The sequence below is a fragment of the Vulpes vulpes genome, chromosome 5 (assembly GCF_048418805.1).
Source record: "Vulpes vulpes isolate BD-2025 chromosome 5, VulVul3, whole genome shotgun sequence".
Classification (NCBI taxonomy): Eukaryota; Metazoa; Chordata; class Mammalia; order Carnivora; family Canidae; genus Vulpes; species Vulpes vulpes.
In genome coordinates this window covers 90,289,576-90,315,525 of record NC_132784.1, presented here as the reverse complement: position 1 = coordinate 90,315,525, position 25,950 = coordinate 90,289,576, and the positions used below count along the sequence as shown (strand labels likewise).

The window sequence follows — 25,950 nt, the reverse complement described above, 5'->3', positions numbered from 1 at the left end:
GGTTGGTTGAGGTTCAGCCCAATACTGTTGGCAGGAATGGTACTCTGAGATTGTTGGCATGGGCTGCACTGCGCTCCACCAAGATTCACAGGTTGAAATCTCAGCCTCTCATACCTCAGGATGTAACTGTATTTGGAGATAAGGTCTTTAAGGAGGTAATTAAATTAAAATGAGGCCACCAGCGTGAGGCCTTAATCCAGTAAGACTGGGTTTATATGAAGGATTTATAGAAAAGGAAGAGACGTCAGGGTCCTGGGTGCGGAGGACAGTGGGAGGCTAGCCACCTGCAGCCGAGGGGAGCCTCAGAGGAAAGCTACCCCAGGTCCCGGGCCCGCGGGCTCCACAATGGGTGAGAACACATTTCCACCATTTCAGGTACCCCGTCTGTGGTGCTTTGTTATGTTAGCCCTATGTGTTCAAAACTTTGTCTGCGGCCTTCGTACCTGCAGGACTGCTGGCTGAATGTAAAGCCACGGCTCATTCTTTCTTTCTTTGAATAACGTGTTGGCATCGTTCCCTCACCTGCCTCCCAGCATGGAGGGCTGCTGCGGAGCAACTTGAAGCTGCCCGATTTATTCCCCCTTCTTAGGGACTTCGTCCTTTAGACTGGCTTCTCAAAAGGATTCTTTTTCAAACTAAAGTTATCTTTTTTTTTTTAATGCCAATATTTCATATATACGAAAGAGCATATTTATATAATTATCTACACACATAATAAACGATTACATAAACATACTTATGCTGTAAAACATAAAATGACTGTCCCAGAAGCTGCCACCCTAGTCAAGAATGAACGTTCTTACACTATTCCCACCTCTTGCCTTTTCTCCAGAGGCACACACTGTCCTAAAAGCTGTGTTCATTATTCCGTTGCTTTTTAAAACACTGTTCCATCGCTCACACACATGCACACATATTTGCTTCAACGGTGTCATACTCCGTGTACTCCCTTCCTGTGCATTACAGAAGTCATGTAATAGTGTGAAGGAGTCTTCTGGGACTTGAAGTTCTTACTCAACACTCTATTTCTAGAATTCATCCATGTTGTGTGTACCTTTAGCTCATTCAATTTGCTACACAATTAAATGTCCACTAAGTGAACATACTGTAATGTATTTATCCATTTTCCATAGATGGGGGCTCTGAGTTACTTCCTGTTTTTAGGTTTCCTGTTGCAAAATAATGTGCAGAGTTTCTCTAGTCTAGAGTAGATACCTGGCGGTAGGTAGGACTGCTGGCTTACAAGACATGCAAATGTCCGACTTAACGAGGGAATGCTAAGTTGTTCCCTAAAGGTACCGGAACAGTCTAGCATCCCGTCGGCAATGCTCCTTCTTGCTTTGTAGCCTTTCTACTTCTTGGTATCATCAGTTGGAGTTAAAATAGCATCTTAGTGCAGCCTTGGTTTGCATTTCCTGATCATTAGTGGGACTGGAAATTGTTCCTTGTGTTTATTGGCCACACATATCTTTTTTCAAGGGAAACCTCTGTTAATATTTTTTTAGGTATCTTTTTATTTTATTATTTATCTTTCTTATCAATTGGTCTATATGTTCTGCATGTTAGTCCTTGTATGTGGAACGTGTTATACATACTTTAACTCTGGCTTAGCTCTTTCATTTAAAAAATGTCTTTAATTTTAAAAAGTTTAAATTTTAATGTAATTGAATTTATTCACATTTTCTTTTCTACTTAGTACTTTAATATCCTAAAAAATCATTTTATATTCCAGGGCCAGAATCTCCTACATTTTACTCTAATTTTTAAGGTTTTTGTTTTTGATACTTGAGTCCTTGGTTCACCTGGAAATCCTTTGTATGTGTAAGCTATGAGGTGAGGATGAATGAGCTCAGCAATCCCCTCTCCCTATTGGTCTCTCCATAGTCCTGTGAATGTCAGAGTATGCTTCAGGGCTTTCTATTTAGTACCCCCTTGTCACTATTTCTGTTTATCCTTGAGCACATGGCATAATGGCTTGTTTTATAAGTTTTCATAAAAGTAAGGCAATTCTCACCACCTCATTTTTTTTCAATAGTGTCATGTCTGTTTCTTACCCTTCCTTGTAAAGGGTTTTTAAGTACCCTAAAAAAAAATTGTTGGTATTTTGATTATAGTAGCATGGACTCTATAAATCAAATTGGGGAAAACGGACATGCTTATGATGTGTGTCATCTTATCCATGAACATTATAGATCTCTTTATTTAGGTATTTTGTAATACAACTTTCAATAAAGTTGTATCACTTTATGCAGACAAGGCTTACAAATTTTTGTAACATTTGTTACTGGGATCTTTATATTTTTATGATGATGGAAATTCATTTTGGAAATTATGTTTCCTAAAACTTTTTGCTGCTGTATAGAAATTTAACTTACTTTTATTGACTTTATAGGCAGCCATCTTGATAAAAATGTTATTATTTCTAAAAATTTGGGCAGCCCGGATGGCTCAGCGGTTTAGTGCTCCCTTTGGCCCAAGGTGTGACCCTGGAGACCCGGGATCGAGTCCCACGTCGGGCTCCCTGCATGGAGCCTGCTTCTCCCTCTGCCTGTGTCTCTGCCTCTCTCTTTCTCTGTATCTCTCATGAGTGAATAAATAAATAAAATCTTTAAAAAATTTTTTGTAGTCTTTTGGGTTTGCTATGTATAACATAATTTCTGAATAAGATTTTGGTTTTTTTCTTCCTAATACTTATGCCATTAATTTATTTTTCTTGATTTACTGTACTTGCTAAGACTTTTGGTACAAATGTGAGGAAAAAGTCACGTAGGCATTCTCTTTCATGATTTCAAAGAATTATTTTAAATATTTCTCCATTAAGAATCATCTTTGCGGGACACCTGGGTAGCTCAGTGGTTGAGCGTCTGTCTTTGGCTCAGGTCGTGATCCCTGAGTCATGAGATCGAGTCCCACATCGGGCTCCCCGCAGGGAGCCTGCTTCTCCCTCTGCCTGTGTCTCTGGCTCTGTGTCTCACATGAATACATAAATAAAATCTTAAAAAAAAAGAATCATCTTTGCTGTAATATTTTATTGATTCTTCTCATCAGATTAAGGAAGTCCTTATCTATTCTTGAATTTGGATTAGCTTTAACATCATAAATGGTATTGTATTTTATCAAATGCAATCTACTGCATTAATTTCATAATTTTAATCCTTTAATTTGGTTGATGAAATAAAGATTTTCCTAAAGTTAGACCATTTTTGTATTTCTGGGATAAATCCAACTTGATCAAGGTGCATCTTGTAAAAGAAAAACAGACGCCATTGGATTTAGTCTGTTAAAATCTGGCTTATGGTTTTCACCTATGTTCATGAATGAGTTTAGAGCATGATTTTTCTCATAATGTCTTTGTCTAGTTTTGTTTTCAAGGTACACTAGTCTTGTCTCAAGCAATCAATTGGGAAGTTGTTCCCTTTTCTGCTGTCCAAGAGAATCTATTTATATTGAGATTGTATATTTTTTAAAAGTTTAGAATTCACATGTAAAATCAACATGTGAATTTTAATATTCTTTGTAAGAATTTTTTTTAGCCTATTTCTTCAACTTATTTGAGTTATAATACCCAAATCAATTTGGGTAATTACATTTTTATAGAAATTTGTCTTCTTTACATTTGTTTTCAAATTTACTGGCATAAAATTGTTAACTGTATCATTTTCTAATTCTTTTTAGTTTTTTAGCTGTAGTTTTGCTTCCCTTTTCCCTCAATATTGGTTATTTGTGGTTTATTTTTTTCTTGATTAATTCTGCCCAACTAGTGCTTCAAAGAAACAATTTTTGGATTGTGGATCTCCATTCTATTTTTGGTTTCTGTTTCATTGATTTCTGCACCTAACAACACAACTCAAAAAAGAAAGAATCAAAAACTGGTAGAAAATAAAATATGCACAAATTCAGAATTGTAGTTGTAGATTTCAACATGCTTCTCAATAACTGATAGAAGAAATACACACAAGAAAAAAAATCAGTAGAAATAAAGAAGAAACAAACAATATTATCAAACAACTTGACCTAAATGACATCTCTAGAATACTCTAACAGTAGTAGTACTCTTTTCTGAAGTACATGGTACATTTACCAAGGCAGATTATATTCTATAATATATAAATATATTATATATTAATATATTATATAACTATTAATACTTAAGATATAATGTCTATATATAACAAGTATGAGTAAGTTTTAAAAAATTTAAGTCACACAGATTATGTTCATTTACTGCAATGAAATTAGAAATCACTTAAAGAAAGAGATCTGGAAAATGTCCAATAGTTGGAAACCCAAATAAAACACTCCTAAACAACTTACAGATCAAAAAGGAAGCTAAAAGGAAAGTTATAAACTATTTTAAGCTGAATAAAGATGGAAATATGACAAAATTTGTTTTATATACTAAAAGTACAATTTAGAGGGAATTTTTAGCATTAAAGACCTACCTTAGAAAAAGCAAGGGATCAAATCAATAAACTAAGCTTCCACATCAAGAAACTAAAAAAACCTCAGTGAATTAAATCCTAAGCAAGCAGAAGACAGGAAATAATAAAGATATGAGCAGACATAAATGAAAGAGAAAATAAAAACAATGGAAAAATCAATGGATCTAAAAACCTTGAGTTCTTGGTTCTTTGAGAAGAACAATAAACTGAATAAATTTCTAGTCAGTCTGATCAGGAAAAAAAAAGAGAAAAGATAACAAACTATCAACACCAGAATTACGAGAGCATGTTACTACAGATCCTACAGATCTTAACAGAATGAGGAAAAAACTATGACCAACTTTATGCTAATAAATTCAACAACTTAGATTAAGTGGACAAATTTTAGAGATACAACTAACAAAACTCACTCAAGAAGAGATAATTTGACTATGTCTATTAAAGAAATTGAATTTGTTGTGAGAAATCTCTCACAAAGAACAATCCTGGCCCAGATGGCTTCACTGCTGAATTCTATCAAATATTTAAGGAAGAAATAATATTACTTCTCTATAAACTGTTCCGGAAAAATACGGTGGAGGGAACACTTCTCAATATACAGAGTGATTATTAACCTAATAACAAAACTAGACAAAGTATTACCAAAAAAGAAAACCACAGGCTAACACACTTCATGAATATAGATTCAGACACTAATTGGCTTATCAACAGTGGGGAAAGGTATTTATTTATTTTTTTAACACTTTATTTATTCATCAGAGACACACACACACACACACACAGAGAGAGAGAGAGAGAGAGGGGGGGGCAGAGACACAGGCGGAGGGAGGAGCAGGCTCCATTCAGGGAGCCAGATGTAGGACTCCATCCTGGGACCCCAGGATCATGCCCTGGGCTGAAGGCAGGCACCAAACCACTGAGCCACTCAGGATCCATGGGAAAGGTATTTATGTTGGTATCTATTAATTTTTAAGATTTTATTTATTTATTTTTAAAAATACTTTATTTCTTTATGAGGACACAGAGAGAGGCAGAGACACAGGCCGAGGGAGAAGTGGGCTCCCTGTGGGGAACCCGATGTGGGACTCGATCCCAGGACCCTGGGGTTACGCCCTGGGCAGAAGGCAGTCGCCCAACTACTGAGCCCCCCAGGTATCCCGGTATTTGTTAATTTTTCAGTAGATCAATGATTTTTGCTTTATATATTTTGAAGTTATTTTATTGGGTATGTGTAAGTTTAGAATTGGTCTTTCTGGTGAATTAAATCTTTTATCATTACATAGTCCTTTTCTGCCCCTAAAATTTTTTTTTGTTTTGAAATAGATGTTTTTAGGTAATTAATATAACTATACCTACTTTCTTTTGATTAGTAAGTATTGGGTGCAGCTTTTTCCATTTTTTTCAACTTTTATATTATGTTTTTGGTATGAATTAAAACGTGGTTCCTTTTAAAAATTTCCAATTTGACATTTTGTGACTGTTACATTACAGAATTTTTAAAAAGATTTTATTTGAGAGAGACCGTGTGTGAGCACATGAGTGGGGAGAGGGGCGGGAGGAGCAGCAGACTCCCCACTGTGGGAGGGAGCTTGATGCTCTATCACGGACCTACCCCCCTGGGACCATGACCTGAGCTGAAGGCAGATGCTTAACCAACTGAGCCACCCAGGCGTTCCTTGTTACAGATTGTTTTTAAGATTGTTTACTTCTTGACTTCTACTTCTTATCTTTTTTTGCTGCTGTTGTTCTGATCCTTAAATGTTGCTTTTTTCCTATCTCTTGATTTTTTTGGGTCCTCTTCTTCCTATCTTCATTATTTTATCCTCAAAGGTTTGGGATCCGTGCTTTCTTTTTAACAGTGAACCTTAATTCTTTACTCAATATTTAATGTAAAATCCAAGCAATATATTCATTCATTCCTCCTAAACACGAAGAGGCCTTTTGAACACTGTAACTCAGATCAACTCACCCTCAGATACATATTGTTTTGCATGGTATTCCCCCCCCCCCCGCATGGTATTTTAGTTCAGTCATTTCTCTTAAAAATCCCACAAATTATCATTTTCTACAGACAATGTTTGTTTGGGTTTGCATGCCTGTATCACTATTTGCTTGGCAAATCTTCTTCTGTCTCAGACAATCTTTCTTTGGCTTTCATACAGAAAAGTTCCTCTGGACAGGGCTCTTGCTAATAAACTTTTTCCAGTTACCTTTATTTTTATTTATTTATTTATTTATTTATTTATTTATTTATTTATTTTTAATTTTATTTATTTATGATAGTCACAGAGAGAATGAGAGAGGCAGAGACACAGGCAGAGGGAGAAGCAGGCTCCATGCACCGGGAGCCCGATGTGGGACTCGATCCCGGGTCTCCAGGATCGCGCCCTAGGCCAAAGGCAGGCGCCAAACCGCTGCGCCACCCAGGGATCCCTCCAGTTACCTTTAAATGTCTTTATTCTTCTCTCATTGTAAGGTACGCAATTCTAGGGGGCCCAGTATGCTTTCAAAACTATCATCTGGCTTAGACGGTTGCTATGAGAGAGAGGCTATCTTTTTAACTATCCCTCCTCTGTAGGTAATCTGTCCTTTCTGTCTCCATATGGGCAGAGATCTTTGTTGAAATTTTTCTTCACTGATCTATCCTAAGCCCTTAAAAATATTTGGCACACAGCAGGCCTTTCTACATATCTGTTGAATGAATACATTCATGTACTCATGTTGTGGTGTTTATTAAGTGATCAGATGCAAATCCAAAATTCTATAACCTGCTTTGTGGTACTGTGGCTGGAACTCTGCAAACCGTATTTCTCCTTTGCTAGCAGGCTTCCTGTTAAGGTCTGCAAACGTGCACACAAGGAGACTGGAGGCAAGAGGAGAAGGGACTATGCTTTCTGCTGGCGTGGTGCTCCTGTCAGTGTCACTGCACTCCCAGGCTCAGCCTCACTGTATCCCATCCGCAGCCAGGCTACGTTCCCTCTTCAGAAGCAGAGGCTCCACTTGCCAGAACTCCTGTGAATGCCTAGATTTAGAAGACCCCACTGCCTGCTCATCCTAGGGGTGGGACACAGGCCCAGCAGTTGGCACCACTGGCTTACCCCAGTCAGGTGTTTCCTTTTCTCCTGTTCACCCTTCCACAACAATGTAATCAATTGTCTATTTACTCTTCTACATCATACATACCTGATGTCCTTTCTGTTTTCCTGACAGTACCTTGACTGAAATAGGTGCTTTTAAGATAGCTTTGTCTTTGCTGTTTTACTATGATGTAGCTAGGTACGGGTTTGTTTTTATTTATCCAGCTTAGAATACAGCATGCTTCCTGAATCTGCTGATTCACTTATCTTCTTGTCTCTATAATATTTTAGGTAATTTTTTTATACAAAGCTTGCAATTCACTATTCGAGTCTAATTCACCCCATGAATATTTGGCCTAAATAAATAAATATATTTTTAGTTTAAGATGTGTCAATTTGTTTTTTTAACTTCCTCATTTCTGATATGCTATTTTCTCAGCTGTGAAATAACATTTTAAAAATATTTCATAATGAGAAATTTCAAATATATACAAAAGAAGACGACATTGTTAGAACTTCTATGCACTCATCATCCAGCTTCAATGCTTATCCACTCATGGCCACTTCTGATTTTGTCTAAACTCTCATCCACATTAATTTGAAGCAAATCCCAGACTTCATATAATGTCACCAGTAAATTTTCCAATTGTACTTCTAAAAGACAGAAACTCACATTTAAAATATAAGATTAATAAAGTTTGCTTACATTTTGAAAATTGTTTAGTATCACCAATATTCCTATTTTCCTTTGGTTGTCTTATACAAGTTCCTTTGCTCTTATAATGTTGCCATTGGTTAATGTATTCCTTAAGTCTCTTTTGATCTCTAGGGTTCATCCTCATCTATCTTTAACATTTCTATAGAAAAATGGGATTATTTATCTTGTAGTTTTCCACTGACTGGACTCTGCTGATGGCATCCTCGGAGCTACTGAACAGGCTCCTCTGTCCCCTGCATCGTTAGTTGGCAGTCAGAGGCTTGGCTGTCTCGGATTTGACTTACTGAGAAGGGGTGGTGGCCAAACACTTTCACAGGTGGTAATGTGAACTTCCAACGGTACCACACACTGTCTGAGCGTACTGGTGAGGTAGCAGCGAGTGATGATCACTGCCAGATTAGTTGGGAGCAGCAAAACTGTACTATGCTAATTTCATCATTTTCAGTTAACTAGTTGGAATATTACTATAAAGCGTAAAGAGATTTTTTTCCTCTCATCAACTCATCATTTACCCCAAAGTACAGTTCATTTAGAAAGGAAGGAAACATGCTTGTTATTTTCTTTTTCCATTAAAAAACAAAAACAAATCTAAGTTGTTCCCATGCATCATCCAAGACCACATCCTTCATGGTGAATTTGAGGGTATAAATATCATTTAATATAGTTTTATAAATGTGATGTGTTTCACCCACTCAGTTGCTTTGAGTTTTGCTGCTCAAAGTGATCCATTTTTGGCCAATAGGAGCATATTCCAGTTGGCTCAGAGTTCTTCTGACACAACGTTTGTTGACTTTGGGAGCTTCTCTGCTTTCCCAGACTTGGTAGAAGCCATTTCTCCATGGAATTCTGGTTCCTTTTAGTGCAAAATGGTATCTAAAGATCGACATCTGGGTGCCAAGTGTGCTTATAAATACTGGGTTACTCACTAATACTAGTTTTTTCAGCAAATTAAGGAAATGTGTAAATATATGAGAAAGTTTTACCAGTATTTCTAATTCACAACTATAAATGTTTTCTTAACATCCTCATTCTCACACTTTTCTGTCCTTCACCCATACCTAACCTCTAGTTCTCAACATCACCAACAAAATTACTCGTTTATTTTGCATTGCATACACCTATAATCTCAGGACAATATCAATATTAACAATACTATTACTGAAAACAAATAAGGTTTTCTTTTGTGCTTAGAGTAAATCCCATTGGGGGGATAGTTAAACAACTATCTTTTAAAGTCACTTGGAAAATTCCCCTTGATGTGGTTAGACCACCAACTGGATACAGAATGGGCTCATTTAATTTTACTTTTAATTACGAATTGCCTTATTAAAATACACAGAGTATTTGTTTCCAAAGTCAAATAGAAAAGATAATGTAGACTCAAGGAAATCTAGCTTCATGCCGAGTCTTTCTGATCCAATTTCCTTCTTCCCTCAATGGAAAAATCACTTAAAAGTATTTTTAAAAGTTACTATTCCATTTTAAAATGTTTCTCGGGATCCCTGGGTGGCGCAGCGGTTTGGCGCCTGCCTTTGGCCCAGGGCGCGATCCTGGAGACCCGGGATCGAATCCCATATCAGGCTCCCGGTGCATGGAGCCTGCTTCTCCCTCCGCCTTTGTCTCTGCCTCTCTCTCTCTCTGTGACTATCATAAATTAAAAAAAAAAAAAAAAAAAAAAAACCGGAAAGAAAAAATAGAAGAACATGAATTACCAATAAATCTGGAATAGTGCTTACCGCTGGGAATAGGGCATTGGGACAAGAAAAATAAACATGGGAGGGGGCTTCTGAAATATATACAATGTTCTATTTAAAAAAAAAAAATAAAAAAAAAAATAAAATGTTTCTCTACATATATCCCTCACCTTGCCATTGTTTAAAAAGCAAAATAGTAATCAGAGATAATGACGTTTTCCACTTTTCTTTTTTCCCCACTAGGTATATCCCGGAGATTATTTCATAGAAGTTTACAGAAATCGTCTTCATTCTTTTCGACAGCTGTAAAAGACTCCATTCTGTGGACCTTCACACCCAATAAACATCCGCGGAGGACTTTTTATTTAATCAGTCTCCTGTTGCACAATTGGGTTGTTTCCAGTCTGCTATTACAAATGAGGCTATAACCAACAGCCTTATCCATAGGCTTTCTTACATTATTTTTTTTTTACCATCTTAGAACTAAGATTCTTGAAAGTTGGCTACATGGGTAAATGAACGTATAATTTTGCTAGATATGGTTAATTTTCTCTCCATAAAGGTTATTCCATTTTGCATGTCCACTACCAATGTATGTATAGCAGTTCCAATTTCCCCACAGCCTTACTGAGTCTACCAAACTTGTGTATTTCTGCCAATGTCATTGACAAGAAGTATCTCAGTGTAGTTTTGATTTGCTCTTTTTCTAGATTTTGAGATAAAAGCATAGATCATTAACTTTTTTTTTTTTTTTTAAACTAATATGCCTATTTAAGAGCTAGAAACTTTCAGGGCGCCTGGGTGGCTCAGTGGTTGAGCATCCGTCTTCAGCTCAGGTTGTGATCCCAGGATCCGGGATCGAGCCCCACATCAGGTTCCCTGCAGGAGCCTGCTTCTCCCTCTGCCTGTGTCTCTGCCTCTCTCTGTGTCTCTCATGAATAAATAAAATCTTAAAGAAAAAAAGGCTATAAACTTTCCTCAAGCACTGCTTTAGCTGCATCCCACAAGTTTTAACATGCTATACTCATTTCAAAATATTTTCTAATTTTGCTTGGGCTTCTTCATGGGTTATAGAGAAATGTACTGCTTAATGTCACCAAAATCGCTGAGGATTTTCCATCTATCCTTTTGCTTCTGATTTTTATTTTAATTCCACTGGGGTCAAAAAATATACTATAAATTATTTCAGTATTTTAAATTAAAAAAAACATTTTATTTATTCATGAGAGACAGAGAGAGAGGCAGAGCCACAGGTAGAGGGAGAAGCAGGCTCCCTGTGGGGAGCCCGATGTGGGACTTGATCCTGGGGCCCCCCGATCATGACCTGAGCCACAGGCAGATGCTCAGCTGCTGAGCCACCCAGGTGCCCCAGTATTTTAAATTTTAATTGAGGCTTAATTTATGACTCAGGTTATGATCAACCTGGTAAATTGTGTGCATTTTTTAAAAATGTATTTTTTTAAAGATTTTATTTATTCATGACAGACAAAGAGAGAGAGAGAGAGAGGCAGAGACACAGGCAGAGGGAGAAGCAGGCTCCATGCAGGGAGCCTGACATGGGACTTGACCTCGGGTCTTTAGGATTACACCCTGGGCCGAAGGCAGGTGCTAAACTGCTGAGCCACTGGGGCTGCCCTAAAAAATGTATTTTAAGTAGGCTCCATCCTAACTCGGGGTTTGAATTCATAATCTAAGATTAAGAGTTGCATGCTCTACCAACTGAGCCATATGCCTTTTCTAAAATGAGAATTGTATTAGTTTAATGCAGCTTTACATAAATGTTAGGTGAAATTTATTTTATTAGCAAGATGGTTGGGGTGCCTGGGTGGCTCAGTTGGTTAAGTGTCTGCCTTTGGCTCCGGTCTTGATCCTGGAGTCTTGGGATGGAGCCTCGCATTGGGCTCCCTGCTCAGCAGGGAGCCTGCTTCTCAGCTCCCACCCACGGCTTGTGCTCTCTGGCTCTCCTTAACTGTTAAATAAATAAATAAATAAAATCTTAAAAAAAAAAAAAAAAGCAAGATCGTCCTCCATATATATATTTTTAAAGATCTTATTTAAGAATTTTATTTATTTATTCATGAGGCACACACAGAGAGAAGCAGAGACACAGGGAGAGGGAGAAGCAGGCTCCCTGTGGGAAGCCTGATGTGGGACTTGATCCTGGGACCCCAGGGTCACGCCCTGAGCCAAAGGCAGACGCTCCATTGCTGAGCCCCCCAGGTATCCCAAGATGGTCTATATTTTTACTTTTTTTTGCCTGCTTAATTCTGCCATCTACTTAGAGAGGTTGGTATCTATTATGACTGTAGATTTATTTGTTTCTGGTTAGATCTGCCGATGTTTAATGCTTGTCTTATATAATTTGAAATTATCCTATTGGTTACAGAGTTTTACAATTTTCTATATTCCTGGTGGACTGACCACTGTATCATTATGAATTGTCTTTATCTGTAGTAACGGTTCTTGCCTTAAATTCCACATCGTGTGATGTTAGTACAGTTAAGCCAGCTTTCTTTTGATTAGTGTTTGTATATCTTTTCCCCATCTGTTTAATTTCAACCATTTAATATCTTATATTAAAGTGTGTTACTTGTGAACAGCACATAATTGGGTTCAGTATTTTAACCCAGCCTGATAATGTTGGTACTCTAATTGGAATACTTAGTTCTTTGTATTTACTGTCATTACTGATATATTATACTTATCTCTATCACTTTATAATTTATATTTTATTGTACCCATTTTTATATTTTACATATAACATATATTTCTATCATATTCCTTTTGTCTTCCTTTCTTGCTTCTTGGCTGAATTAATCAAATGTTTATTATTCCCTTTTTCCTTAACTATACATTCTTTAACTGTTCTTTTAATGGTTAGCCTAGAATTTCCAATATGGATCTTTAAATTATTCCAGACTAAAAATATAAATTATGACTTTAATTTTACTACTTTCCTGATAATGCTAAAGCCTAACACCCTGCTCATGTGTATTCACAGGAAAATTAATCTCATGTTAATCTTTTAGCTGTGTTCCCCTGGAAGTCCAATAAAGGCAGCATGTCAGCTATGTTACCAGGCAACACGGTTAGGGTACAGATGACCTGACCACTGCAGGTGGACTGGGAGGACTGTGACGCTGCTTGTCCGCTGATGGAACTCTTGGACTCTAGGCCCATGAGACTGTTGAAAAAGGTACTGGTTCCGACATGGAACTTAGGAATTCTAAACCAGGGTTGTTCCCATACTCACTCATGGGGTCTTGATCCCTTATCCCTGAGCTGTCACTTGGGGCAAGGGGCAGATAACTGTCTCTGGGACTGCTGCCAGGCTGCTAGAGGGACTCTTGGAAAAACACATGAAAGGCTGTACTGCTGGCTTACTGGGTTTCTATTCCACCCTCCTGAGTGAAGGCGAGCCCACATGTGCCGTACTGAGTTATGCGAGTATAAAATACTTATCTACTGGCCCTAAATCCACTGGCAGTGGATACTGCAAAGTGGTAGCAGCAGCGGAAGGGACTTTCACATCCTTGGTTCAATGTGGCCCAGGCACTGTGACATAAAAGAATGCTCAGGGGGATGCAGATGAACTGAAGCCTCAGTGGGAGCCAACTTTCTCTGAGGCTGATCGCAGAAGTTTGACAGTGGTGTGATAGAGGACAAATCTTTCCCTTGTGGGACTGGATGAGAGCAGGGTCAAACTTAGGCAGAGAAAAACTGCCCACTCCCCCTGCACCGGTCCATGAAATGGAACTGACCAGAAGCGCAGCTGCAAGTGGGCTGGCTGGCAAAAATGGCATTGCCTTGGGGTAGTTGATGCATTTGGGTCAAACCAGGCACTGACGCCTGGCAGGGGGTGGGGAAGAGCTTGAGCTGGACTCCGTGTTTGTGACTGGGGCGGGACTAGACAAGAGCGTGGAGAGGCTGGGTTGGCCACAGATCTAATCAGCATGGAGTGGTGCCCACGAGCCCCTAGCTGGGGAAGTGGGGAGAGAAGGGGGAGAGCTACTCTGCACCAGCACAGAGGTCAAATAGGGCTATGTGGCAACCTGGCACACGAACCAGCTGCACTGGCAGTGGCAGCTGCATGGTGCACATGTGGGGTGACAGAGGTTTCTGAGCATCACATGTGGCAGTGACCTCAGTTGCAACCTGGGGCAGCTTCCCGAGGGTTCTGATGGTGCGTATGGATTTAACCCTAACACAGGGACTGACCAACATCCTCTGCTGACACTTAGTGCAAACTAAAAACTCCCCAGGGAGACAATTATAGATGGGCTTTTGAAGAAATAACAAAGGATAAGGACTATTTTAAAATAAAAAAGCAAAAAATAAAGCAAAAAAAAAAAAAAAAGTTGGAAGCAAAGAGGATATGGATATGTCCTTGTTCTTCTGTGAGCAATAAATGAGAAAGGGGTGCTCTGCTTTGTCACCTCTGTCATTTTCTAAGGTCGTAGTTTGAAAATGTGATCTTTGTTCCAGCAGCATCACCCCAGCAACTTATTAGAAATGTCCATTTTCAGGCCTGACCCTAAGCCCTACCAACTCAGGAAGCTCAGCAATCTGTTGAGTCTAAGAAGCCCTGCAGTTGATTCTGGTGTACCCTAAAGTCTGAGAGGTATTGTATTAAAGTTAGAAACTCAAGGTCATAAAGGTTGGTCTGTGAGCCCCAGTAGAAATGGTTTCTAGATTAGCCTTCTAGTTCTATTTCCCTGAAGACCTAATAAAGGGGGGATGTTAGCCATTACCAAACAGGAGAGTTTATGTAAAAATGATCTCAGTTGATAAACTGTATCTGGATGAGAAGAACTGGAAGTAAACTGTAAAAACCTCACGGAAAGGCAGTTTTGAGTTCTGAGCGTCACGGTTCTTATAAACAGCGATGCCCTTTCCAGGACCCAAGGGGTTTTCATAAAAGATACTCAATTTTGTATGGAGCTCAGGACATCTGAGCCAGGCTTGCTCCCACAACGTATCATTTGACTTGTTCCCTTGCACCTGAACTCTTCCCAGCCAGAGGACACGGGCACGCACTGCAGCTTTCTGGTCATTGGATCCCCCTTTCCTAGGCAGCTGCCTGGCCTTGCCCTCTCAGCAAACCCTCTCTGCCCTCAAGGACAAAAGCAGGGTCTCGGTGTGAAGGCCCAAGAGCGGGGATGCCCGCAGGTGCTCCAGGGGCCGGGCCTGGGCCAGAGCAGCTTTCCCAGACGGTTCAGTCCCAAAGGCCTCAGGGCAGGCTGCAGGCCAGGCCGCTCTGCCCCCCCCGGCCCCGTCCACGCGGGCTCCGACCAGGAAGATGTGCTAGCACATGGTAGCCTAGGCGGTGATAAATACCTCAGACGTCCTCTTGCAGCAAGTGTCTGTAAATGTTGTGGTTATTTTCTATCTTACATATTCTCGAATGTTTATATTTCAATAAACCTCTACCTCTTCACACACACATACACACACACACACACAAAAGGCAGGGAAGGGTGGTGGGCAGAGAACGGTCCCTGGACTACGTAAGGCCTCACTCTGGAGGTACACACTGGATGCTGTTGCACTTTCTTATCGGAAGAAGCTACTGCTGTTGCCCTGTGTGGTCATACTCATTTGTATTTAATATTTACCCTTTCTGTTCTTCTTTGCTCTTTCCTGTTTCCATCTGGGATGGCTTTCTTTCCACCCGAAGAAATTCCATTAGTGATTTTTAGGACAAGTCTTGTTGGTAGCATTGCTCAGCTCCTGGTGGTCTAAAATCTTTATTTAACCTTCATTTTTAAAAACAAGCACAATTTCCATAGAGAGAAAAATGCTCAGATTTTAAGTAAAACACTCGCTTTTGACTACCAAAGACATGAATAACTTCCAACACTCCAGAAAGTCCTTCCAGGCTGCTTCCCAGGCAACCTCTGCCCCCACGAAGCAACCACTGATCTGACTTCTATCAACACAGGAGAGTTTTGGCTGTTCTAGGATTTCATGTCATTGGGAATCGTACACTATGCATGTTTTTTGTGTCCCACTTCTTTTATTTGCAAGTGAGCTTCATCAGTATGGACGTTGGATCCCTCCAGCTGAATTCATCGTGTAAATACGGCACGCTTCATCCATTCTACTGACTGGCGCTTCACCGTTTCTTGGCTATTATGAATAAATCTGCTGTGAATGCGTTTTAACAAATATTTTATGGACATGTATTTTCATGTCTCTGTGATAAGTATCTAGTGGTAAAATCCCTGGATAGTGTATGCTTAACTTTTTACTAGCCTACCACACTTTTCCAGAATGTCTGGACTATGCTACACGCCCACCGGCGACACGAGAGCTCTGGTTGCTCTGTGGCATCTTCAGCCTTTGCCGTTACCACCAACCTTCCTCACTTTTGCCCTTCTAGCACTAGTAGTGCTTCCTGCTTCAAAGTCCCACTATGTTTTCTGATGAGTGTCACTGTATCACCTTTTTTTATTGTTTGCTGTGGTATATTATTTTCCATCTTCACACTTTCAATACTTTTGTACCTAATATTGAAACTGTTTCTCTTATGAGCAGCATACAGTTGGATCAAAAAAAAAATCCATTCCATACAAAATGCTTAAATTATAAAATCTTTTTTACTTAACTACTGATATGCTTGGGTCTATACTTCCTATTTTACCATTTGTGTTCTATTTTTATGTGCCTTCTCCTTTCCTGACTTTCTTGAGATTAATCAAACGTTTGTATTATTCCATTTTCCTTCTATTAAATTACACTGTAAAACCTTTGTTAGTAGTTAGCCTAGAGCTTAAAACTGTATTCTTACTTATCACAGTCCCATGCAAATTATTACCTATAGTACTCGCTGACACCAATTAAACTTTAGAACTTTTAAACTGCATTTATTTCCCTCCCATCGTCTGTTATTGTTACCATGAATTTTAAGTTCCACGTAAAAGTGAGGCGCCCCAGGGTACTGCAGGTATGATTTTGTACAGCTACTGTTCATTTACATTTTGGTTCTTGGAGTTCTTCATTCCCTCTTGCATGTCGACATTTCTATCTGGGATATTTTCCTGAGAACTTTTTAAAATTATTATTTCAGTGCAGGCCCACTGGTGCCAGATTCTCTGAATTTCGTTTCTTTGAACTCATCTTTATTTTACCTTAATACCTGAAGGACTCTTTGGCTGGCATAAAATTCTAAGCTTGCAGTTTTTCTTCTTCCAGCTTTAAAGATCTTGTTACACCGGCCTCTGGCTTCTATCATCTCTGTTGAGATGCTGTCTGTCTCACTCTTCCCCTGAAGGGACCCATGGTGCGTTAAAGATGGCCATGCATTCTTTGTCACTACCAGCAGATGGAGGACGTTTCCCCTGCCTTTGATTTTGAGCAGCCGCTAGCACTTGCTTGGACGGAAGTGGTGCTGTTGGTAGTTCTGGCTACGCACAGGCTCTACGAGGCCTGCGGGCTTTTGCTTTCACCCTTGTGGAGTCTGGAGCCCTCAGGTAGAAAGATCCAGCTACCCTGCCGGAGAGATAACCTAGAGAGACACTCCCAGCGGCGCCCAGCTATTCCAACCACTCCAGCTGAGGTATCAGACCTGTGAGTAAAACCTTTGGTGGCCAGCCCCTGATAAGTCTCCATGTGTCTGCACTTGCACGAATGACTCCAAGTCAGACCAGAAGAAATGCCCAGCTGAGCCAACTCAGACTGCACAATCTTGAGCAAGTAACAGTTCTGTCTGAAGCCAGTAAATCTTGGGGGTGGTTTGTGAGACAGAAATGGATAACTGAAATAGTGTTTGCTATCCAGAACGGACTGCTGCCATAATAGAAACTTAGCACCTATGGTGTCAGTTCCAGGCCTGGGTTGAATACAACCACTGAGCAGCAGTGAGACTCTTAAGGGAGGCTGAACAAGCATGGAGGAAATCGCTGTTGGAGGCAGGAGAAGGGGCAGGCTTATCTATTGACAAAACAAATGGTGAGGCTTTATCTTGGAATACAGAAAAAATACCTAACAAAGTTGTAGATCTGGCCAGGAAGACTTCCAGGAAGAATGCTAAAGTGACAAAGAGTTTTTTGAAAAATCCTCTCAAGTAGGGTATTAAAAGAGAGAACTTAAACAAGAAACTGTGCAGTTCAGAAATCTAGAAAAAAAATATTTTCAAGCTGGGACTTGCAGGGTTTGAAAATGAAACTTTTCAACTGCCAGTTGCCCCAATCAGCACGAGGTTTTAAAGTTATAGAAAAAAAAAAATCCAGAATGTTACTAGTAAAACTATGGTCTTGGGGTCAAGTTCCAACCAGAAGCACGGCAGTAAGACTCTTTGTTCCTCCTGCCTCAGAAGTATGTAAGTCCAGATGTAAGCATCTAAGACACTCTCAGACAAAAAGTATCTATAAATCTTAAGGGTATTTACACCCTGGACTCCTATTCCAGGCAGAGAGGGGCCTTGTTGAAGAGACATGGGGTGTGGGTTCTGTCTGGAGTGACTTACGGTTTGAAGGTCCACAAAGTTTTTTAAAGGAGTTGTGCCAGTTTGGACTATAAGGGAGAGAGAGAGGTGGGACGCGAGATGAGTGAGCTCTTCAACTGCAAACACAGGCCTTTCTTACGGAAAAGAAAAGACTATTCTGAGAGAAGGGTCAAGTATTGAAAAACAGATTAGGGAACAAGACTATTCTGAGAGAAGGGTCAAGTATTGAAAAACAGATTAGGGAACGTAGCCCGGGAAACCAAAATGGGCCATTATCAAGGAATATTCCTTGTAACTCAAGTCATCAGGGGAACTGTTGACCTATTGCCAGATGGGGTTCAGAATCGACAGGGAACAGTGGTCACTCTGTCTTTCCCATTTCTTCTCTTTTAGACTGTCATGACTACCCTGTTCCTGCCATACTATTCATGTCGTGTTGGAAGCTGAATTGATTCTCTCAATCACTAGATTATATTACCGCTTTAACATTATATACTAATAACATGGTTAAGAGATACTTAACCATAAAGTAATTCACTTTAATTAAGAAAAAACCTAATTACATAAATATCACACAGAAACAGATGAATATTCTTAGAAACTGTGTTATATGTTCTCTAGGCTGTATGAAAATGCATTCGCAGGTATTTTATTTCATGATTTCAAGAGAAGACATTTAAAGTTGTGTTTTCCACCCACAATCTGAAATACCAAATATTCTTCACCACCAGAGGAACATGTGACTTATATCATCTACTGAGATGCCATGGCTCCCAGTACTGCCACCTCTAGGTACCCATGCTAGAGTAAAGAAGGCAAGCCTGATTAGGTAGGTTTGTTTCATCATGGAAGGTAAACAAAGCAGCCAAAGAGAGTACTAGCCAAGTGATGGAAAAAGTAATGGAAAAGTGATGGAAGCTTTCAGCGTGGGGTTATTCGACGTCATCACTTTAGCTACCAAGTGCTGTGTAACTAACGGAAGAGGTAAGAAGAGTCACTCAGTGGCAAATATTTGGGGAAAGTTAGAAGGTGGACAGTAGTTTCCAGCTTTCCTACGGGGTGACTTACCTTTTCCAAAACTTTGGCAATTCGCGTGCCAATCTGTTCGAGTGACTGCTGTGGATATTGGTCTTTGCCAAGGTTTTGCAATACCTGGTGTAGGGAAAGATGGCAGGTGAGAGCAACGAAAGGAGCAGGATCTAGGTGACACTGCTGACGCTGAGCTGGATAATACAGCACAGAAGCAAATGGTTGCTCTGGGGGGTACGTGCTGTGGTCCTGCTGGAAGGACACTTTGTTGAAGACACGTGTCAGCCATTACAGCATCCTTTCGGTCCCCTCCCACTTAACAAAAGCTACAGACACGTAAAACACAGGCACTACAACATTAGAAAATAGAGTAAATAAAGAAAATTAAAACCATCTGTAATCCTGTCACCCAGACGCAGCCACCATTAGTATCTTACACTTGTCTTCCAGATATTTTTCTGAAATACTATGTGCATACACATACTACTTCTCACAGAGTATGGGATCCCAGTGCATACTATCACCTATATTTTCACATAATCTGAAGAATTCTTCATGTCAATACTACATTTTCCTTGGTAGCTCCACTATATACTATGCTGTATCTGTACGTTTATTTAATAAGTCCTCTATTCTTAGATATTTGTGGTATGTTTCTCCAATTTTCCTTCTTGGCATACTGCTTGCTAGGTATATGCTGGGTCTGCTCACCTTCCTTGCCTTCTTAAGAATGCCAACAGGATGAATAAGCCGACCTAAATGTTTCTTACAAGAGCACCAGTCTGATGGCAAGCAGAATGCTATCTACCTTGAGCTGCTAATCAGAATTAAAATTTGCTGGCCATTAAAAAAAGCATAACTCAATCCCATGACCTGAAAGAAATTAGGCCGGGCCTAAAGCCTCGATGGCAGTCGGCTGAAAAGGCAAAAAGAATATGGCCTGGGCACTGGGCTGCCCTGCACCATCACTGTGGGCCTAAGACTACAGACGGGCTGAATAAAGCTGAGCACTCACCTCTGTTAACTGACTCTCACCCGTGTAGTGCAGGCTGGCTCGGTTGGAAACCCCGTGTAAGTGGTCCAGCGTGTGCATGCTCGTGGGAAGATTGCCGTTGCAAAGAGGCTCCATCGCTGGCTGCTGTATTGGAGTGGCAAAGTCTATGTGTTCTGTGATGCTGAAAAACGGAGATTACCCCATTAGCCATGGAAAATTTGGGTGGGTGGGGGCAAGAGTTTTAATAATCAGCTGATCGTAACTTTAATATGTTACCAGGACGGTCTGGAACCACAGAATCACACAGTGAAGAGACTTCAGATGTCATTTAGTCTGATGTTATTTACTACAAGCGTCCAGTGCTTAGCAATAACTATTTGTTGAATGAATGAGCAGAGATCACAGCCCAGGTCAAAGGAGCGGTGTTGGAATCTGAGTCCTGAACTCAGTGATTTCCCAGTCCACTCAAGCTGCTTCCTTACTATGTACCATCTGTCTGGTTTGGTCACTGCCACTGGCCATGTTTTCTCATTGAGGAAGATTTAAACCAGGTGGGTTTTATTCTAGGACTTCTCCTTCCAGGGTACAGACAAGTGATAAATACCCACAAGTGGTTCCTATCTTTTACTTTCCCTTTATGCACAGAAGCACACCCCACAGAAAAAGTTACCTAAAATTTAAATAGTAAACTTGATTATTTTTTAAAGATTTTATTTATTTATTCATGAGAGACAGAGAGAGAGGCAGATATACAGGCAGAAGGAGAAGCGGGCTCCCTGCAGGGAGCTCGATGTGGGACTTGATCCCGGGACCCTGGGGTCACGCCCTGAGCTGAAGGCCGATGCTTTAACTGCTGAGCCACCCAGGCGTCCCTAAATAGTAAACTTTAAACAGATGTAGCTGTTCAATGCATCTCTGCTTTAAGATGTAAGTCCTTTTTGTCATCCCAAAGTGGTCATTTTCTTGCTCTATGTAGGCTAAATGTTACACGCTAGCATATATGCTGATATGGCAAAGTGGCATGGCCAAATTTTATTTCTAACTATTTAAAGGTTTCATATATTAGGCAAACATTCATTCGTTATTTACTCAGAGCCTACTATCTGCCACACACCAGAGCTATAATAATTTACAAGACATACCCAATCCCTGCTGTTACGGTATTCATGGTCTAATGTGTGATTCAATTATTACAGATGATATAAAAGATGCAAACAAGGTGCAATGTCAGTACACTAGGGGTGGGGGTTGTATATATTTCCCCTCTGCTGATGGAGGAAGGAGGTGGTTAGTGAAGGATTCCCTGAGGACATAAGATTTAAGTCATGACCAGAAGGAGGAGTGTGAATGAAGCAGGTGGGAAGAAGGTGGAGGGAACATCACCGCATGCAAAGGGACACCAGGTGTGACGGCCCCGACAGGAGGGAAGGTGGAGGTGAGGACAGAAAGACATGTAGTAGCAGATCACGAAGGGCTTTATGGACTATGGAAAAGAGCAATAAGAAGTTATTAGAGCATTTTAAGATTTGACTTGTATTTGAGGAAGGAGTCTGAGTACTGTGGGGAGAAGGGCCTGACTAGAGTCAAGTGTGAATGAAGCACGAGGCCCAGCCAGGAGGCTCCTGAGTGAATCAAAGTGCAGACGATGGTGATCTGGTTTAAGGGGGCAGCAATGGAGATGCAGAAAAGCCTAAGGCTTTGAAAAACACTCAGAGGGTGGAAGTGGTAAGAATGGGCAACAGACCGGGTCCAAGGGTTAAGGGACAGGGATCCGTAAAGATGACTCCCAGGTTTCCAGCCTAAGTGCTGCTAGAACTATCCACTAAGAATAAGAAACAGGAAACACACAGAACAATGATTTTTTTGGAAGAAGAGTGGACAAAAAAATTAGAAGTCTGGTTTTCCTGAGCTTGAGGTGTCTCACAGGTATTTAGGCAGAAGCCAGGAAGATAACTGGACAGATGCGTTGAGGAAGCTGAAGAAAAATCCAATCCGGAGATTCAAATTTGAGAGTTGTCAATATACTGGTGGTGATACAAGTTCTGGAAGCACGTCGGTCTGACTGGGAGTGATTCCAAGATAAGAAGGCTTACAGGTAAATCCTGGGGAGCTCTTAAAGGGTAGAAAAGGAGCCAGCAAAAGAGAATGAGCATCCATGGAGGAAAAAGCAGTCTTGCTCAGCACGTGTCTTGGTAGGTATGTGTAAATCTGGGTTTGCGCTGGCTCCCCTTTGAAGTACACAATGTCAGTGAGAAACCACAGGTTTTTCTGTATCAAACTAAATAAGTCACACATTTCTGGAGAGCTTACAATGTGTGGGTGAAGGCACCGAGGAAGGAGGGCACATTCAGCATTTCCGTACAGTGAGCCGCGTCCACCTGCAGCCGGTGGTCGGCCTCAGAACCACCGAGCCTAAACAGGACAACTCTTCTAACAGCTGCTGACCAGGAAGGGCAACCTGAAGTCAACTGAGGCCCAGTGGGTTCGCTGGTACACAAATGCCATGAAGGAGGGAGAGGTTTAAGATACTCACTCAATGTTTTTTGAAGAAACTGCAAGCCAGGTACTCACGATGGCAGTCAGTTCTACCCAGCGGAGTTTGAGGCACTCGTCGGGGCTGGGCCATCCCAGACTCTGGTAGTCACGCTTTTTTCCTAGAAGGAAAGTATGTCATCAATTGACACAACTGCAAAGGAACAGAACCCACAGTGTCATACGCTGGAGATTACTTCACCCAGGCTGGTGTACTTGGAGGTGCCATTCTTCTAGTCTTTGGGATTTTCACCACCTAGAGAATTAAAATCCTGTCATTCATGGCAAAGGGAAGAAGATTATCTGAATCAAGTCTTGTGCTCAAAGACTGATGATGAAGTCAAAATAAACGAGTCCTTCGTTGGATTTAACACCGATCAACGTAGAAGCTAAGATATTCTTCAATGTTAACATCTTACCGAATTTCATTTTTACCCCTCTATATTTTGATTTTACAAAGACAAGTCCAACTGAGAAGGGGCATGTGCCACTTTGATTTTATAAAGACAAGTCCAACTGAGAAGGGGCATGTGTCACACTGCCAGGTTCTTCATCCTGGCAGTGTGGACACTGAGGCTGGTAACGCTTTGTTATGGGGACTGCCCTGTGCATTGGAAGATGTTTAGCAGCATCCCTGGCTTCTACCCTACAGGACCAGTAGTGCCCTCCACCCGAGATGATAACCAAGCTGTGCCCTGGGAAGACAACAGGACTCCTGGTAGAGAACTACTGCTGGAGAGAAAAGTGGCAGATGGGGAATAATGATGATACTGAAAGGTGATCATTTATTTCCAGAGCATTGCTACGTACTGTACATCCACAGCCTCATTTCTCAGGTGGGAAAATGAAGGCACAGAGAGATCACCTGGCTAGTAGATGGCAGAGCTAGGCTCCAGATCAAGGTCTGCTGGAGTCTAACATGTATGCTCCCAATCACCACACAGTTTAAAGATACACTGGGCTTTTAAAGCTCTGTTAGTTGATACCTTTCACAGGTACTACCTTTTGTGTGTAGGTCCTTTACTTAGATGGAGTCCTCAAGAAAAGAAGAGAACCAAGTCTTGTCCTGGAAGGGGTCTTCTGCAGGACTTACAATTGAATAAATGGACAGGAAGGAGAACTTTGGTTCTGTGTGACTTTTTTTATAATGTAGGAATTTACCAGTAACAGAAAACTGAGGTATAGGCAGGGCTTTATTTTTTTTTTATTTTTTATTTTTTTAAAATTTTTATTTATTTATGATAGTCACAGAGAGAGAGAGAGAGAGGCAGAGACATAGGCAGAGGGAGAAGCAGGCTCCATGCACCGGGAGCCTGATGTGGGATTCGATCCCGGGTCTCCAGGATCGCGCCCTGGGCCAAAGGCAAGCGCCAAACCACTGCGCCACCCAGGGATCCCTAGGCAGGGCTTTAGATTTAAATAAAATAGAAAAGAACAGTTTGGAAGAGTTTCAAATGAAGCCCGTTTAAATGAATTAACTGAAAGAATGAATCCATAAGTTTCACAATAAAGCTTATTTTTCTATTATGTTTAAGAAATTCACTTGAAAAACATTTATTGGGCATCTACCATAAGGGACTGGGAACTGTGTCAAGACACTAGGGATGGTGGGGAATAACCCAGCCTGCCCTTGGGTTCACAGTCTAATGAGGAAGGTACACATAACCAAATCCTAAGATACAACAGGATGATGCTAGAGTGAAGGTACAGGACAACTGCAGAGGTGGAGAGCAACTAATTCAGCCTGACGGTACCAAGGAGGGGAAGGCATGCGGAGTCTGAGGTTTGGAAAGAGTGATATTTTAGCACTGCTGAGGTGGCAGGAGGGCATTCCAGCAGAGGGAACAGCATGTGCAAAAGCAAAGGGTAAAAATAACAGCATGAGGGCAGCCCGGGTGGCTCAGCGGTTTGGTGCCGCCTTTGGCTCAGGGCCTGATCCTGGAGACCCGGGATCGAGTCCCACATTGGGCTCCCTGCATGGGGCCTGCTTTTCCCTCTGCCTGTGTCTCTGCCTCTCTTTCTCTCTGTGTGTCTCTCATGAAAAAATAAATAAAATCTTAAAAAAAAAGAAAAGAAAAAAATAACAGCAATGAAGGACAGAGACAGGCTGGGTGTAAAGGGTCTTATACACCACAAGAAGAAGTTCGGACTTCATTCTGTGGGCAACAGGGAGCCTCTGAGCCCACATCTCTCCATCTTGTCCTCAGGAATATTCTAAGAGACTCTGTTAAATCTTTGCTGAAATCTAGATAGGTTTTATTTATGGCACTTCTTGGTCTTTTAGTCTAGCAGCCCTCACCAAAAAAGGAAATGAAATTAGTTACACATTATTAGTTTTGATAGTTTTTAGTAAATCTACAATAGGCCTTATTGATCTCCAGTCTTCCTCATAGGCTCACAAACTATTTGTTTTATAATTTGCTTTAGAACTTTGCCAGGATTTATCATGAAGCTTAACTCTTGGTAGCAAAGAGAATCCAGATTTATTTGAAAACCAGGATACTGAACCTCTCTGGCCATCTGTCATCTCTTCCCAGCCTTAGAACTTTCCATGTTAGTGATAGTAAGTACTTCCACGATGTCATTTGCAAGTACATTCAATGTCCTACACGGGCCCATCCACTTGAATCCATTTAAAACCACATAAGTGCTTTCCTAGCTTCTGAACTATACCGAGCTTTATTTTTCACTTTTACAAGAAATATTTAGTTTTTTTTTTGCTTGTAAAAGTAATGCAGGAATATAAAACATTTAGAAAATGGAAAAGCATATAGAAGGAAAAGAAATCACCCATATTGCTATCAGCATCCAGAGATGACCACTTACATTTTGGTATATTCTCTTCTATACTTGCATCTATGTACTTGTTTACTTTAGTTTCTTTCATCAAATCTAAGAGGTTATAAACTGTAACATGTACATTATTTTATATAGTTTAAGAAAGAAAAACACCACCAATTATTTAAAATCTCATCAGTTGTGGGATCCCTGGGTGGTGCAGCAGTTTGGCGCCTGCCT

The 25,950-nt window shown here is 40.6% G+C and overlaps 1 protein-coding gene across 2 annotated transcripts in view; it reads right to left on the bottom strand.

Moving 5' to 3' along the window:
* TTC17 (tetratricopeptide repeat domain 17) overlaps positions 1-25,950 on the bottom strand; it is a 116,471-nt gene that overhangs the window by 6,213 nt on the left and 84,308 nt on the right. For both annotated transcript variants that reach the window (XM_072759181.1, XM_072759180.1), the window contains 3 exons: positions 22,934-23,054; positions 20,422-20,581; positions 19,446-19,529 (listed from right to left, as the gene is read on the bottom strand). In XM_072759181.1, the coding sequence (XP_072615282.1) occupies positions 19,446-19,529; positions 20,422-20,581; positions 22,934-23,054 (365 nt within the window). The remainder of the gene's footprint in view (positions 1-19,445; positions 19,530-20,421; positions 20,582-22,933; positions 23,055-25,950) is intronic.